Source organism: Muntiacus reevesi, chromosome X (assembly GCF_963930625.1).
Source record: "Muntiacus reevesi chromosome X, mMunRee1.1, whole genome shotgun sequence".
NCBI lineage: Eukaryota > Metazoa > Chordata > Mammalia > Artiodactyla > Cervidae > Muntiacus > Muntiacus reevesi.
Genome location: NC_089271.1, coordinates 131,609,198 through 131,625,435, shown reverse-complemented (window position 1 = coordinate 131,625,435; position 16,238 = coordinate 131,609,198). Strand labels below are relative to the sequence as shown.

The 16,238-nt window shown below is 39.0% G+C and overlaps 1 protein-coding gene across 3 annotated transcripts in view; it reads left to right on the top strand.

Moving 5' to 3' along the window:
- Positions 1-16,238, top strand: part of DOCK11 (dedicator of cytokinesis 11) — a 203,717-nt gene that overhangs the window by 161,091 nt on the left and 26,388 nt on the right. For all 3 annotated transcript variants that reach the window (XM_065915011.1, XM_065915009.1, XM_065915012.1), the window contains 4 exons: positions 3,191-3,304; positions 5,546-5,761; positions 5,852-5,909; positions 14,967-15,073. In XM_065915011.1, coding sequence (XP_065771083.1) covers positions 3,191-3,304; positions 5,546-5,761; positions 5,852-5,909; positions 14,967-15,073 — 495 coding nt within the window. The remainder of the gene's footprint in view (positions 1-3,190; positions 3,305-5,545; positions 5,762-5,851; positions 5,910-14,966; positions 15,074-16,238) is intronic.

Sequence of the window (16,238 nt, the reverse complement as noted above, 5' to 3'; positions counted from 1 at the left end):
CTTCTTTAGTCTCTCAGTACCTCAGATGCTTCATAAGTAAAACACTGGTAAATATCCATACGTACCTTATATGGTTATGGTGAGTATTAAAGAGATGATTAAGTAACAAACGAAGTACTTGTGTTTTGTCATGCTCCAGCATGTGCAGTTAGTTAAAAAGTGAGTGAAGTCTCAAAGTTTAATGGAAAACATGGACTTTGGAAACATACCTGATGGTGCTGCTGCTAAGTTGCTTCAGTCGTGTTCAACTCTGTGTGACTCCATAGACAGAAGCCCACCAGGCTCCTCTGTCCCTGGGATTCTCCAGGCAAGAACACTGGAGTGGGTTCCCATTTTCTTCTCCAATGCACTAAAGTGAAGTGAAAGGGAAGTCGCTCAGTCATGTCCGACTCTTAGCGACCCCATGGACTGCAGCCTACCAGGCTCCTCCATCCATGGGATTTTCCAGGCAAGAGGACTGGAGTGGGGTGCCACTGCCTTCTCTGGAAACATACCTACCTGGACTTAAATGATAGCTTAGCTACTTACTTAATATGTGACTCTAGGGAAGTTACTCAGTTCGTCTTAACTATTTGCCTCATCTGTAAAATGAGGCCAAGTATGTTTAAGCTTGTGGGGTTTATAATGAAGGTTAAAAATAAAGTGTGTGTATGCCTAGCTCATAATAGACACTTAGTATGTGGCAGTTGTTATTCAACATCTCCATAATTTTTTGCTTATGTGATGAAACAGGTGTGAACTGAAATACAGTTGGGAGTTCTTGGCTCAGTTGCCCTCTTTGTAATATGGGAAATGCTTGGTCATATTTCTGTCTTTAGTGCCATGGTCTGTCTCATTGCCATTGTTTGTTGGAGACTGGGTTATAAATAAGGAAATGGCCATAAGTAGCTTTTTAGAAACGTCATCAGAGATATAAAACTCTGATAGAAGTATGTGCTTTCTGTAAAATGTTGTATCTAGTTATTTTTGGATACTTGGTCTAGCATTATATGTTAGGGTGTCTAATATTTGCTTTCATAGAGATGTCACTTGAATACCACCTTCCTCCAAAGCATTTCTGCAATTAGTGTGCTGATGTTTTTGAATTTCCCTGTTAGGGTCCATTCTTCTGTGTTAAAACATCAATTTGTCTCAAGTCCTATATTCAAATAGAAATGAATTAATAAATTGCAGATTCTGGTTCTAAGTGCTAAATAAACTGATTAAGTTGTAATATTATGATTATGATCTTTTAAATCCTCATAACAGCTCTATAATGTAGGTATTGTTATTATCCCTATATTGCCTTTAAGGAAAGTGAGGCACAGGGGAGTTAATTCACTTTCTCAATGCCATTTAGTGCGTAATTGATAAAGTTTGAATCTAGGTCAGTTGGACTCAAGAGCCTGCACCCAACTCCTACAGTATCTTGCTTCTCAGGACAAGGGGTAAAGCTTTTAGCCACTAACACCTTAGCCTGAATCATATAAGCATTCATTAAAAGGAGCCTGAGAGATTTAAAAGCACCATGCATGCATGCTCAGTTGCTTCAGTCGTGTCTGACTCTTTGCGACCCTGTGAACTGTAGATCACCAGGCTCCTCTCTTAATGGAATTCTCCAGCCAAAAATACTGGAGTGGGTTGCCATGCCTTCTTCCAGGGTATCTTCCCGACCCTGGGATCAAACCCACATGTCCTGCATCTCCTGCACTGCAGGCAGATTCTTTACTGCTGAGCCATCAGTGAGGCCTAAGAGCACCATTACATGGCATTTTACCATTAATCATTATGTAATATATAGGCTATAACATGTACTGCTGTCTAAACTATTTAGATAGGCCCTAGTCAGAAACAAAAGAAGAGAGCTGAGGCACTGGAGTTGGAAGTCTAGCACACTGAGATAGACTAGTGAAAAGAAATAAGAAACCATCAAAGAAATGTCATTTATTCCCAACTTTGCCAAAACTACTAACTAGCAAGCATATTGAAGGTAGATACCTGTATCTACCATTGTATCAGTTCATTAATTATGAAAACGGTTTCAGGTCTAGCTATGCTATGAGTTTGGAAGATTTTTCACATCAAACCAAGAGAAATCGCAATTAAATTTGAAACTAGGAACCTCCATTGATCTATAATTCTGGTTTTGTGACAATACCATAGTGTCTTGATTACTGTAGCTTTGTAGTATAGTCTGATGTCAGCAAGGTTGATTCTCCTAGCTCCATTTTTCTTTCTCAAGATTGCTTTGGTTATTTGGGGTCTTTTGTGTTTCTATACATATTGTAAAATTTTTTGTTCTAGTTCTGCGAAAAATGCCATTGGTAATTTGATAGGGATTGCATTGAATCTGTAGATTGCTTTGGTTGTATGGGTATGGTCATTTTCACAATATTGATTTTTCCAATCCACGAACATGGTGTATCTCTCCATCTATTTGTGTTGTGTTTGATTTCTTTCATCAGTGTCTTATAGTTTTCTGCATTTGAGTCTTTTGTCTCTTTAGGTAGGTTTATTTCTAGGTTTTTATTCTTGTTGTTGAAGTAGTGAAGGAGTTGTTCCTTAATTTCTCTCTGATTTTTCATTGTTAGTGTATAGGAATGCAAGGGATTTCTCTGTATTAATTTTGTTTGTATCTTGCAGCTTTACTGAAGTTGATATTTTTTTTATGATATGATTTTGTCTTTAGCTTAAAATTTTTTTTGTTTATTTTTACCTGTGCTGGATTCTTCATTGCTGTGTAGCCTTTTCTCTATTTGCAATGAGTAAGGGCTGCTCTTCATTGCTGTGTTCCACCTTCTCATTGAAGTGGCTTCTCGTGTTGCAGAGCATGGGCTCTAGGACACGCAGGCTTCGGTGGCCATGGCATGTGGGCTCAGTAGTTACAGTTCACAGGCTCTAGAGTGCAGATGCACCAGTTGTGGCGCAGTGCTCTGTGTCATGTGGGATCTTCCCAAACCAGAAATCGAACCCATGTCTCCAGCATTGGCAGGCAGATTCTTTACCACTGAGCCCCCAGGGAAGCCCCTACCATTGCTGTTTCAATAGAAGAATTTAAACCCCTCATGTAAGAAGAAAATAGATTTTGTTGGCACTCTAATATCTTTAAAAGATGCATTTCGTATGAGTGCCTATGGGTTTGTACATTGATGAAAACAAGCAGCATGTGTTCAAAAGACATTTGAAAGATGGTGTTTTCTTCTTTCCACAGATAATAATTGCTGTAAGCCAGCTGATAGCAGATGTAGCACTAAGTGGAGGATCGAGATTTCAGGAGTCTTTATTCATTATCAATAACTTTGCAAACAGTGACAGACCTATGAAGGTATGTTCTCACTTTAAGTGAAAAATTAGAACCATGTTCACTGTCAGGGGAGTTTCACTTCTCAAGGTAAACTCTGCACTGGGTTCACAACTTTTATATAGTATCAAGTGTATAGACTGTGAGCTTCACGAGTCAAGGCTTTGTCTAGTACATCCCTGTACTTCTAGCACCTAGAACACTGCCAGGTACACAGTAAATATTTAGTATTAGTTGAATGGGTGGATGAATGACTATACTGTGTATACTTAATTATGATAGGATTTGAATTTTTTCTGGGGTTGAGTTTTAAACTTACTCAGCAAAGATATGGGTTTTTTCTCAACTGTTGTTACCATTTGTAAGATTGGTTAATTAAACATTGTTGGAAATTTCACAAATCATCGCTTTCTAGAGTTGCTAATAGCTGCTGGATCCTTTGTCAGCAGATGAGAAATGGCACAGAAGGGATTCATTACTACATGATATTCCAAGTTGAAAGAATCATCTGTTAACTGGGGCTTGCCAGAGATACTCATTGGCAAACCCATGTCCAAGGCTATTGTTCTTAGGTAACTGTTGGCTGAGGTCAAACCCACAGCCCTGACCACCACTCCTCAGACCTACCTATATACTTCAAATCTAAAACGTTGTAAAAGTTTATTTGTTGTTTTGTTGCATGGAGAGTAGTTTCTGTTCTTCAGTGATGTACATGTAGAAGGGAAGAAGACTCCTTTGCTAATAGAGAATGTTTCCTCCCAGAGGAATCATCCCCATTCTTGGGAAAGGTCATCTTCCAGCATAATTTGACAATTTGTGTAAAATCTGGAAAAAAAGTTTGCAGTCGTAGCATACTTGATGTTTGGGACATGTTGAATCTTTGTACCAAAACATATTCCCATAGGAATGTTGCTTAGACTGAAAAAACAAAAAACACTGAATAGTGCCAGCCATTCTCAGGCTGGGAAAGTAGAACTTTTCAGGCAGTTTTACTGGTTCCTTATGAAATCAGTATATGCTCCAACTAATCCCATGAGCACAGAAATAGCTTATATCCTTTAGCATCTTTTACTCATATCCTAAGAGTATTTTCCATTTTTTACCATCCTTAAATCCATGTTATATAAAAGTTAGACTGCCAACATTTTCGAAGTAAATGGGGTCTGTTTTAGTCCTGCTTGATAGGAAATCGTTTTCATGACTGATTTGTGAAATGACAGCTTTATGCTGGTAGGGCAATCATTACCAATAAACTCTTACAACAAAGGTATAGATTTCTCCCAGTAAATGAAATTTCTATTAATGTATATGAAGAGACTTTATATATACATATATACACACACACACACACATCAATAATAATTTTTAAAAGTCATCTTTAAAGAAGACTCTTTTGAAAATCATTTTCTCTACCTTTGGTGATACTCACATTGAAAAGCTCCCTAAGGCCTGTACCTGTCCCTACTCCTCTTCTCAGAACCCTACATATAGTTGTGATTACTCCAGTGGGGTGAATAGGAAACTCTTAACTTCCTATTTTTGAAGACTAAGGCAACCCTTTAATAGAAAGTAATGATGTATTTAAGCTCTTCATAGTGTTCTGTGATTCATAAACTCTTATTTCCATAATTGGAAATTGGTTTTCAGGTTAATGCATATGGTAGTGGGTCGATGGAAGAATGACTAAGGTCATGAGCTCTGTAGCCCAACTGCCTGGATGTCAGTCCTGTCTTTACCACCTAACAACTTCACGACTTTGGCCAAACTACTTAACTGCTGTGTATCTTGGCTTTCCCATTGGTAAAATGAATTATAATAGTCTTAATTCACAATGTTGTTATAAAGTTGAAAACATGTAAAGTGCCCAGGCCACTGCTTGGTACATAGTAAGATATCAGTTTTTAGTTACCATTAACTAAAATTACACAGTAAAGGTGAATATGGATTACCTTTATTGCCGTTGAATTGACAGCAGAGGAGGTGGGGTCTGAAACCAGGTAGTCTGGCTCCAGAGTCTGTGCTTCTATGTGTTAAGAATATACTGCCATCAAACTCAGTGCTTTTGAAGCCTGAGATAGTAGAATATTGTTTAAAGAATTAATTTAAAACTCTTTAGGCATGGCCACATGCCAAGAACCAAGAACCTAATATCAAAATTTCTGACAAGGGGTAAAAGTTCTATGTTATTCCCAGGATGGGCTGCTTAGGGCTAGAGCACACCGATAACATTGAAAAACATGTCTTTTTTGTTTGTTTTGATATTAGGCAACTGCTTTTCCCTCAGAAGTCAAAGACTTGACCAAGAGAATCCGAACTGTTCTTATGGCCACAGCTCAAATGAAGGAGCATGAGAAGGACCCCGAAATGCTAATTGATCTCCAGTATAGCTTAGCCAAGTCCTACGCAAGTACCCCAGAGCTCAGGAAAACCTGGCTTGATAGCATGGCCAAGATTCATATAAAAAATGGAGACTTTTCAGAGGTGACTACTTATGACTTTATTCTAAACAAAAGCCCTCACAACCCCCCTGGAGCCCAATCTCACGGTTCCTTCTTTGTCATCCTTTTTCAGGCAGCAATGTGTTATGTCCACGTAGCGGCTTTGGTTGCAGAGTTTCTTCATCGAAAAAGTAAGATATTTCTGTTCTTCAAGTTAGGGAGAACTTCAGCTAGCCCAAGGAGTTTTATCTTTGTAGCTTGCAGCTATGAATGGCATATGATTGAGCTCTGAAAATATGCTCACCTTTCATCTCACTCTCTGTTTTTTTTTTCCACTCACTGTTAAACAGAAGTTGTTCTAAAAGAAAACTGGATTGTTCATTTGCCTTCTGCTTTCATTAAGAGTACAAGAATAAGTTAAACAGTACAGAGCCAGCCCTGGTGCTCAATGTTTATTTTCCAAGACTGTCTCCCTGGAAGACTGCCACAGATTAAATTCTTCTCAGGGCTTATGGGAAGCTCTGGATAACATACATCACTTATTTTCCCCTGTCTGCCCCAACTTTACCAACAACTGTCCATGAATTATATCTCTACAGCCATTTTAGTATACAGTATCTTGGTATTAAAAGGCAGTTGCAAGGACTTCCCTGCACTCCCAGTGCAGGGCTTATGTTCTATCCCTGGTCAGGGAATCAGATCCTGCATGCCACAACTAAAGGTCTCACCTGCTACAACTAAGACCCAGTGCAGGCAAATAAAGAAAGAAATATATTTTTAAAAATGCTAAAAAGACAAAAAAAGGAGTTCACACATCAGCTAGATGGCCCTATAAGATGTCATTTGTTTATATCCCCATCTCAGGAACAATTCGGCATCCATACATGGATGAAGTGCTTTGTGAGAGTTGTGGGATCCAGCCCCACATATCAAGGGACCTGGGAGGAATGTTACCCACCCATGTATCAGGTAACGGGCAGACAGACCTGTGTCCTGTCCGTGGACCTTGCAGTGGCCTATGAGCTGGCTCCAGCCCCACTCAGCTGCAGTCTAGGATCTCCTGGAGGACACTTGTTTTAGATAATCACTCACAGACAAGAAAGCCTTGGGGGAAGTCCAGAAGTCCCGTGCAGAAGTTCCAGCATGCTATTGGAGCAGAAATTATACAAGTTTGAATGCATTGAAGAGGGTGAGAGGAATAGTTTGATGTATTCATGTCACCTCTTCCACAAGGTGGCACAGCTCAGTGCCAAGAGAGACTTTCTCACCCTTGATTCCTAATGCAGGGAAAAGTGAGAGCATATGAAGGGGTACTGTGTTTCCCAGTAGCACAGGATGCTCCCAAAGAGGCCCATTTCTCTCTTGCTCCATCCAGAGTACTGAGTTGTGAGCTGAATGACGGAGGCAGGAAGAGGCTGAGAGAGCAGCAGATAGGATTCTTAGAGGGCATTAATGCAAACAGACCCTACTAACCACATCATAGACTCAATGAAAAAGGCTGCCAACAAATCCCTAGAGATATTTAGCCTGTGGATCCCCCACTGGCCCACAGGCACCCCTGGTGCTCCATGTGCCTCAGCCACACTCTCCACCATCCTGTAGCTGGATCTCTGTGCTTGCTGCTGAGGGCAGTGAGAGCCAGCTCTGGCAGATGGATACTGAGCATGTGCAGAAAGCCAGCCTGAGTTTGTGGGCCAGGGAGAGACCTCAAGTAGCATCACCCTGGGGAAATCAAATGGGAGGCTGTTAACACCTGGCCTAGTGTGTTACATGATGGAGAAAAGACATATGTGCTTATGAATTCTGTCATATTTGGGAGCCAGAATTGCAGAGCAGGTGTATCCATAGAAGGTCTGTGAAAGTCTCAGAATCCCTAGCAGGAAAGATGGAAAGTATTTCTCACCCAAAATCAGTCAGTAAAATTGGTTGAAGGTGGCTGCCATTTAAAATGTGAAGATAGTAATGCAAAATTTCAAGGAACATGAAAAATGAAGGAAATATGACACCCCCAAAGGATCACAATAATCTTGTAGTAAGGAAGACATGGACATCTGCAATTTATCTAATAAAGAATTCAAAATAGCTTTTCTAAGGAAGCACAATGAGCTGCAATAAAACAGAAAATTCAATAAGATCAGGAAAATAATACACAGACAAAATGAGGAGTTAAACAGAGTTGGATGTCTCATAAAAAGAACCAAGCATTTTATGGCACTTATGAATATAATGAATGAAGTTAAAACTGAAATAGAGGGTATTAAAAACAGAATGGATCAAGTAGAAGAAATAATCTGCATTAAAATACTAGACCTTTGAAATTGTCGAATCAGAGGAGAAGAAGAAGGATGAAGAGTAAAGAAAGCCTATATGATCTATGGGATACTATCAGCAGAAACCTTACAGACTAGGAGAGGGTAGAATGATATTTTTCAAGTTCTGAAAGAAAAAAATAACTGCCAACCAAGAATACTCCATCCAGCAAATTTGTCCTTCAGAAATGGACAGATGAGTACTTTTCCAGGAAAACAAAAGCTAAGGGAGGCTATCACAACTAGACCTGTCTTCCAAGAAATGCTGAGCAAAGTTATTCCTGTTGAAGTGAAAGGATGCTAATTAGTATGATGGAAACATGAAATGGATCCATATGAATGGATGAAGAAGACATGGCACATGTAGTTAATGGAAAGAAGGAAATCCTACCATTTTGACAACACAGATGGATTTGAGGGTATCATGCTAAGTGAAATACATCTGAGAAAGAGAAAGACAAATACTGTACAATCTTACTTATATGTGGAATCTTAAGCCAAACTTGTAGCCACAGAAAGTAGAATGTAGAAAGTAGCCAGAGGGGTGCCAAAAATAGGGTGATTTTGGTCAAAGGGTACAAATTTCCACTTAAAGATGAATATGTTCTGGATATCTAATGTATGTAGTGATTATAGTGAAGAAGATTTTGTTATATACTTGAATGTTGCTAAGAAAGTAGATCGTAAATGTTTTCACTCTATCCAAAATGGTAATTATGTGTGGTGATGAACTCTAATGTGGTAGTCATTTCACAGTATATACATGTGTCAAATCAACACATACACCTTAAATATACACAGTGTTCAATATCAATTATGTCTCAATAGAGCTGGGGCTGGTTGTAGGGCTGGCGGGGCGGGGGGGGCATCCACAAAAGGAATCATGATCTTAAAGGGTTCAGGATTCAACAAGTCTAATTCAGGAATCTGCCTGAAAGCTTCTCTTTCCAAAATTAGTATTGTTGACTACTGTAACAACTACTTAAATAGTAAAACAGTTGAGTTAGGAGAATAGATACACATATATCTATGGCTGAGCCCTTTGCTGTCCACCTGAAACTGTCACAGGATTGTTATTGGCTCTACTCCAGTATAAAATAAAAAGTTTAAAAAAATTGATTGACATTGGGCACTGCAAAGAAATCTCCCACTGTCGATCATAATTGCCAACCTATTAGGTTAGCCAAAAACTTCATTTGGGTTTCTTGTAACATCAGACGGAAAACACTGAAAGAACTTTTTGGCCAGCTCAGTATTTCCTTGAAGGCAGTCAAATGAGTAATATTACTGCAAAATAAAACCATCTTGTGGGAGTCACATCAGTCTGGTTTTGGCTATGAGAACACAACCATGTTTTAGTTTTTAATTCCAGAATTTCTATAGTTAACCAGGTATTTTTCTTCCCAAACAAAATGGCATAACTAAAATGATTCATTTTACTTGCATATTAAATTAACCACCTTCTGTTTGGTTCTGAATTTCTTTTCAACAATCATATGTTTGAAATTGATATTCTCTAGTTTTTTCTTTTTTGTACATATGTGGTTTTAAAGTGAAGAACAAGATTAAGTATCAAAAGAAGGCCTTGTTTGAGGCTTCTTTTCCCTACATCACTGGTGTGCCTGTGAAATTGCCATAAAGCAAATACTGAAATTGCACACCTTCAGTTAGAAATAAACTAACAAATATGAGAACCCTAAACACAACTAAATAAGGTTTTAGGTGTGTCTTTCAGATATATCAGGTTAATATTATCTCATCTTTTCAATTAGTAGAAATTTGAAATAAGAATTTTATGTCTACTAAGTATAAACCTACACACATTAAAGTTAACTATATTAAAGTATTTCTTTAGAATTTTTTCAGAGGGACAAAGACCTTAAAACTAAGCAAAAATCAGGAATTATTTCTCTCCATTATCAGTTCTTAAGCTATAGAAGGATAACTAAAGGATTGGAGAAAATAGGAACTAAAATATATAAATTTGCTGTGAATTTTTTTGGCAGTAGCTTGAGGCAGCCAGCCTGAACAGCAAACAGTGTGACATGTTTCAAGAAGTGGAAACAGTTCTTTTAACCAATCATTTAAATAGTTATTTCACAAAACCTACAAGGGTTGTTTTTTGGTTTGTTTCAGAATTTATCCTTTGTAGAAATCAAAGAACCCTTCTCTGAGTAAGAAAAAACAATGTTTTGCATTTTAACAAAAGTAATGTTAAATTTAGGAGAAGTTTACATATTTATTTATAGGTACCACCTATTTTTAAGCCTGGAAAATTCTACTCACTTAAACTAGCAAATCTTATTCTGAAATTGTGGCAGTAGTAAAATCCTTAGGGTTTCCCTCCCTTAGCTTCTTTCATTCCAATGATCTGAAACACTTGATTTTGTTAATTTTGTGATTAAAGTATGATAGTTATGCCATGGTAAACCACTGGTGTTAAAGCACAAGTTAAACTCTTAATCTGTTATGCTGTCTTGCAGTCTGAGAAATCCATAACCTAGGTAAGACCTGGATATTCAGAGTAAATAAACGTACATTTGAGTGCAGGACTGAAAGAAAATTTTCCATTTATACTTAAGACAAACTTATGTATCAAAAACAATATAGCAGTTGTAGAACCCTTTGCTTTCTATCAAATATCCTTTTATGATTAAGACAAAATCTCTGACATATCAATTGCCAAAATTTTTCAGTTTTCTCAAAGTTCTATGCCATTTCTCTTGAAGTCATCATAGACCTTTCTTTTTCATCAAGATGGAATGAAATGCTACAGCTGACACATTGGAGATAGATGTTCTCCTGTTTAGAGTTTTTAAGAAAAAAAATAGTTTGTCCCATTGAGTGGTTTCTTGAGTGAGCAAAGACTTGGTCCCCGGGCATCCTGAAGTCACCACAGAACACCAGAGAGGGGCCATTTCTAGATCCTGTTTGTCATGCTTCAGGCCCTGAACTGAAAGGGAAAGTGGAGAGAGAGGTACAGTGCTCCCTGCCTCACCCCCACCCTCATACTTCTTTCAGCCAGAGCTCTTGCTCTTTGTACCAGAGATCTTAAGGATCTCAGTTTCTGTCCTTTTTCTAGGTTACTTCTAAGCGGTGATATGAGGTGTTAGTTACTCCCACTCCCAAAAATACATAATGAAAAAACAGATCTAAATGTCCTTACTTCTACTTTTTCTGCAAACCTCAACATGTTCTAGGTGTCACTCTCCGGAGACTAGACTCATGTACCTCTTCCCCTTGTCTTCCTGAGACAGTGCACAGCTGTTTGCCCCCAGGGTAGACAAGAATCAAGTGTGCATTCTTCCACCACCACAGAGCATCCGAGTTTCAGCAAAGCTTCAGGCCTGCAGAGCTCCTGCATCACGCCAGGAAAAGGAATTTCCTTTCCCATAGAGTCTGTTCTTTTCATGCCTTATAGGGTAATGTTGGTCCCTTTCCCAAGTCTTTATACCCGGGATCTGACAGCTTCAGTTCTGTGTAGCTTTTCCTTTCCTCAGTTCCTTCCCAGTTACAGCCTTTTCCCTTTCTGCCCTCCACTTGAGGCTCTTATCTCCTAATCCTCTTCTAACTAGCAGTCTTATTTTAGCAAGGGTAGCTTTCCCACCCTCCAGACTGCTCCACTTTGTTCACGGGACCATTCGTGCTCAAGGTAGTGGTCTACTTGGACAGTTTGCATCTTGCTTGCCCTAGGATAGCATCAGGAAAACAGAAGCCACAGCTCTGAAGGGCAGAATCAGGAATCCAGGTCACATACCAGAAAGATTTAAAGCAGACCCTTTAAGACCAGGTGATATAAAGCTACACAGGGCTACAGAAGAGCCCTCAAACACATATACACTGGCCTAGATTTAGTAACTTGTTTCATCTGAAACAAGACTCAATGAAACAAGACTAAAGGGAATCAAAGTTTTCCCCAGGCATTTTGAAGACCCACAAAGAAGAGTCCTATTATCATTGGATAGTTTGGTGGGTGTTGATAACTTAAACAAACAAGAATATATATATATATATATATATATATATATATATATATGGATATGTGTGTTTATGTGTATATATATGTGCTTCTCTAATTAGAGATGCATCATTAGGCATAGGAATCAAGATAATGCACTTAGCAAGAAGAGTGGACTCTGAAACTAAAAAAATCCTTAAGAGTAGTCGTTACACCAGATGATGTAGACCACAGAGTCCAAAAGTAGCTCTTAACCTGTTTGTTTCTGAGAGGAACCATAATTTACCCTCCCTCTACTTGAGATACACAACAAAAGACCCTTTCCTGAGATGCTTTGGCCCCTTTTTATCCTCTCCTGAATCCCGGCCCTCTCTAGAAACCCTGGATGTGGGAATCTTTTAGAATAAACTATCCTCAGAGTAGACAGAATTTTTCCCCCAGTCATGGATGTAGCTGCCTAAGACCCTCAGGAGGTTGACTCTTTTCTTTGTTAAGGACTATATTCTTTACCTGTTCTCAAGTTTTGGGGTCCTCTTCCTTGACTGCCTAACTAACCCTTCACTTTATGAATCAAGTGGGATGTTTTCTCCTAAATTTCCAAAAGCTCTCACAACGTACTAATACGTAATGAGTGTCCCATAGACCAAGCCATGATACGTGACCCTTTTTCCATCAGAATGCTGAGAAATCTCAGTATGAAGTTTGGCTTTCTTAAACCTTCCTTCTTCCTTCCCCAGCCTCTAACACCAGGAAGCTTACCAAATACTTAATTGTGAGAACATCATCATTTCTAAGCATCACTATTAGACTGTAGAACAGTAGATAGCAAAAACTGTTTGTCCCCTTTGCGACCAGTGATTTTCTGCTGACTAGCAGATTCTGTTATGAGAAGACTGAATTTCCCTCTAAAGTGACAACCCACTTATATAGGGGTAAATGCAACCACAGCAAGAGTGTCTGGATGTGTTTCTAAGTGCAAAATCTGTAGAACAACCATGTGGGCTTCTATCCCCAGACTCGTGTTTGATGGTAGCAGTCTGGTCCACAATCCTACAGCAGTAGTTTTCAGCTTGGGCTCACTTCTTACCTCCCAACAGTCCAACTGCAGTCACTTACTATACCAACTGCTAGCAATTATTTAATTTTATCCTCAGAAACCTAGTTTACTTATTGGTAGCTTTGGTAAAACAAATTTATTAAACACTTGTTATATGTTAGGTACTGCTCTAAACACTTTACATTTCATTGAATTCTTATAAGTCATTGTCATCTGTTTTACAGATACAGTCCTAGAGAGATAAACATGTCTAAAATCGCCCAGTTAATGATAAAACTGGGTCTGTCTAACTCCAAAAGCTCTGGTTCTTCCAGTGCCCCATCCTATTTCTCTAAGGGTGCCTCCTCCCTGGCATCTATTTTATTTCCTACCTCTCTTTACAAGTCCTAGGCCTCTTTTCCAATTCTCCAGTAAAACAAGGAACTAGAGATGATTACAAAAGCTCATTCAATGTTTACCTAAGTACATGCCCTCTTTGTTGAGGTGACAGACGATAAACATACACAGGATCAAAGTGTTAATAAGTTAGATCATATTCAGTTCATTTCAGTTCAGTTCAGTCACTCAGTTGTGTATGACTGTTTACAACCCCATGAACCACAGCACGCCAGGTCTCCCTGTCCATCACCAATTCCCAGAGTTTACCCAAATTCATGTCCATTGAGTCAGTGATGCCATCTTACCATCTCATCCTCTGTTCCCTTCTCGTGTCTTCAATCTTTCGCTACATCAGGGTCTTTTCAAATGAGTCAGCTCTTCCCATCAGGTGGTCAAAGAATTGGAGTTTCAGCTTCAACATCAGTCCTTCCAATGAACACCCAGGACTGATCTCCTTTAGGATGGACTGGTTGGACATCCTTGCAGAGTCCTTGCAGTTGGACTCTCAAGAGTCTTCTCCAACACCACAGGTCAAAAGCATCAATTCTGCGCTCAGCTTTCTTTACAGTCCAACTCTCACATCCATACATGACTACTGGAAAAAGCATGGCCTTGACTAAATGGACCTTTGTTGACAAAGTAATGTCTCTGCTTTTTAATATGCTATCTAGGTTGGTCATAACTTTCCTTCCAAGGAGCAAGCGTCTTTTAATTTCACGGCTGCAATCACCCATCTGCAGTGATTTTGGAGCCCAGAAAAATAAAGTCAGCCACTGTTTCCCCATGTATTTGCCATAAAGTGATGGGACCAGATGCCATGATCTTAGTTTTCTGAATGTTGAGCTCTAAGCCAACTTTTTCACTCTCCTCTTTCACTTTCTTCAAGAGGCTCTTTAGTTCTTCTTCACTTTCTCCCATAAGGGTAGTGTCATTTGCATATCTGAAGTTATTGATATTTCTCCCAGCAGTCTTGCTTCCAGCTTGTGCTTCATCCAGCCCAGCGTTTCTCATGATGTACTCTGCATATAAGTTAAATAAGCAGGGTGACAATATACAGCCTTGACGTACTCCTTTTCCTATTTGGAATCAGTCTGTTGTTCCATGTCCGGTTCTAACTGTTGCTTCCTGACCTGCATACAGGTTTCTCTAGAGGCAGGTCAGGTGGTCTGGTATTCCCATCTCTTTCAGAATTTTCCACAGTTTATTGTGATGCACACAGTCAAAGGCTTTGGCTTAGTCAATAAATAGATCATATTAGGAAACTTTTACTATACTAGGCATTGCAGATGAGGGATAGTCAATGAAACTTATTTGTAAGTACCTTGAGCTCATCATTTGGGGAAAAGACTGGTAGGATATATAGTAGGTAGATAGATAGAATTGGTAAAAAAAAGTTTTTGTTTTTTTTTGTAACAGAAAATTGAACTTTGTTCCTTACCAAAAGTATGTGTTTATTTTTAAGGATAGGTAATCCATGTAAGTCTGTCTTTCATTTACAAAACACTTTTAAAAAGTAAATTTACTTCACTGCTTTTTATTTATACAGAATTATTCCCTAATGGATGTTCAGCTTTCAAGAAAATTACTCCCAACATAGATGAAGAAGGAGCAATGAAGGAGGATGCTGGAATGATGGATGTCCATTATAGTGAAGTAAGATTCCAGGGCCTACATTGTCAGATAAATTTAACTTCTTTAAATATATTTACTTTAAGAAATTATTACAGCTAACTTAATTTGAAAGGTAACTAAGGGTTGATGAACTGTAAGGATTATAACTACCCTGGGATCAGATGTCCCTTTTTGGAATGTGGAGCCCTATCTCTGCAACAGTTTTTACTGTCTGGTTTTAGAAAGGTACCATGTATCGTCATCCTTTCCAGTAACCAGATCACAGGTACCATAGTTTGAAGACCTCTCCATAAAAAATAGAGTTAACAGTATAGCAGCTAAGGAGAGGAGGCTTCCAGGTGTTTCTTTTTTTTTTTTCCATTTATTTTTATTAGTTGGAGGCTAATTACTTTACAATATGTAGTGGTTTTTGTCATACATTGACATGAATCAGCCATGGATTTACATGTATTCCCCATCCCGATCCCCCCTCCCACCTCCCTCTCTACCCGATCCCTCTGGGTCTTCCCAGTGCACCAGGCCCGAGCACTTGTCTCATGCATCCCACCTGGGCTGGTGATCTGTTTCACCATAGATAATATACATGCTGTTCTTTCGAAACATCCCACCCTCACCTTCTCCCACAGAGTTCAAAAGTCTGTTCTGTACTTCTGTGTCTCTTTTTCTGTTTTGCATATAGGGCCATCATTACCATCTTTCTAAATTCCATATATATGTGTTAGTATGCTGTCATGTTCTTTATCTTTCTGGCTTACTTCACTCTGTATAATGGGTTCCAGTTTCATCCATCTCATTAGAACTGATTCAAATGAATTCTTTTTAATGGCTGAGTAATATTCCATGGTGTATATGTACCACAGTTTCCTTATCCATTCGTCTCCTGATGGGCATCTAGGTTGCTTCCCTGTCCTGACTATTATAAACAGTGCTGCGATGAACATTGGGGTACACGTGTCTCTTTCAGATCTGGTTTCCTTGGTGTGTATGCCCAGGAGTGGTATTGCTGGGTCATATGGCAGTTCTATTTCCAGTTTTTTAAGAAATCTCCACACTGTTCTCCATAGTGGCTGTACTAGTTTGCATTCCCAGCAACAGTGTAAGAGGGTTCCCTTTTCTCCACACCCTCTCCAGCATTTATTGCTTGTAGACTTCTGGATAGCAGCCATTCTGACTGGTGTGTAATGGT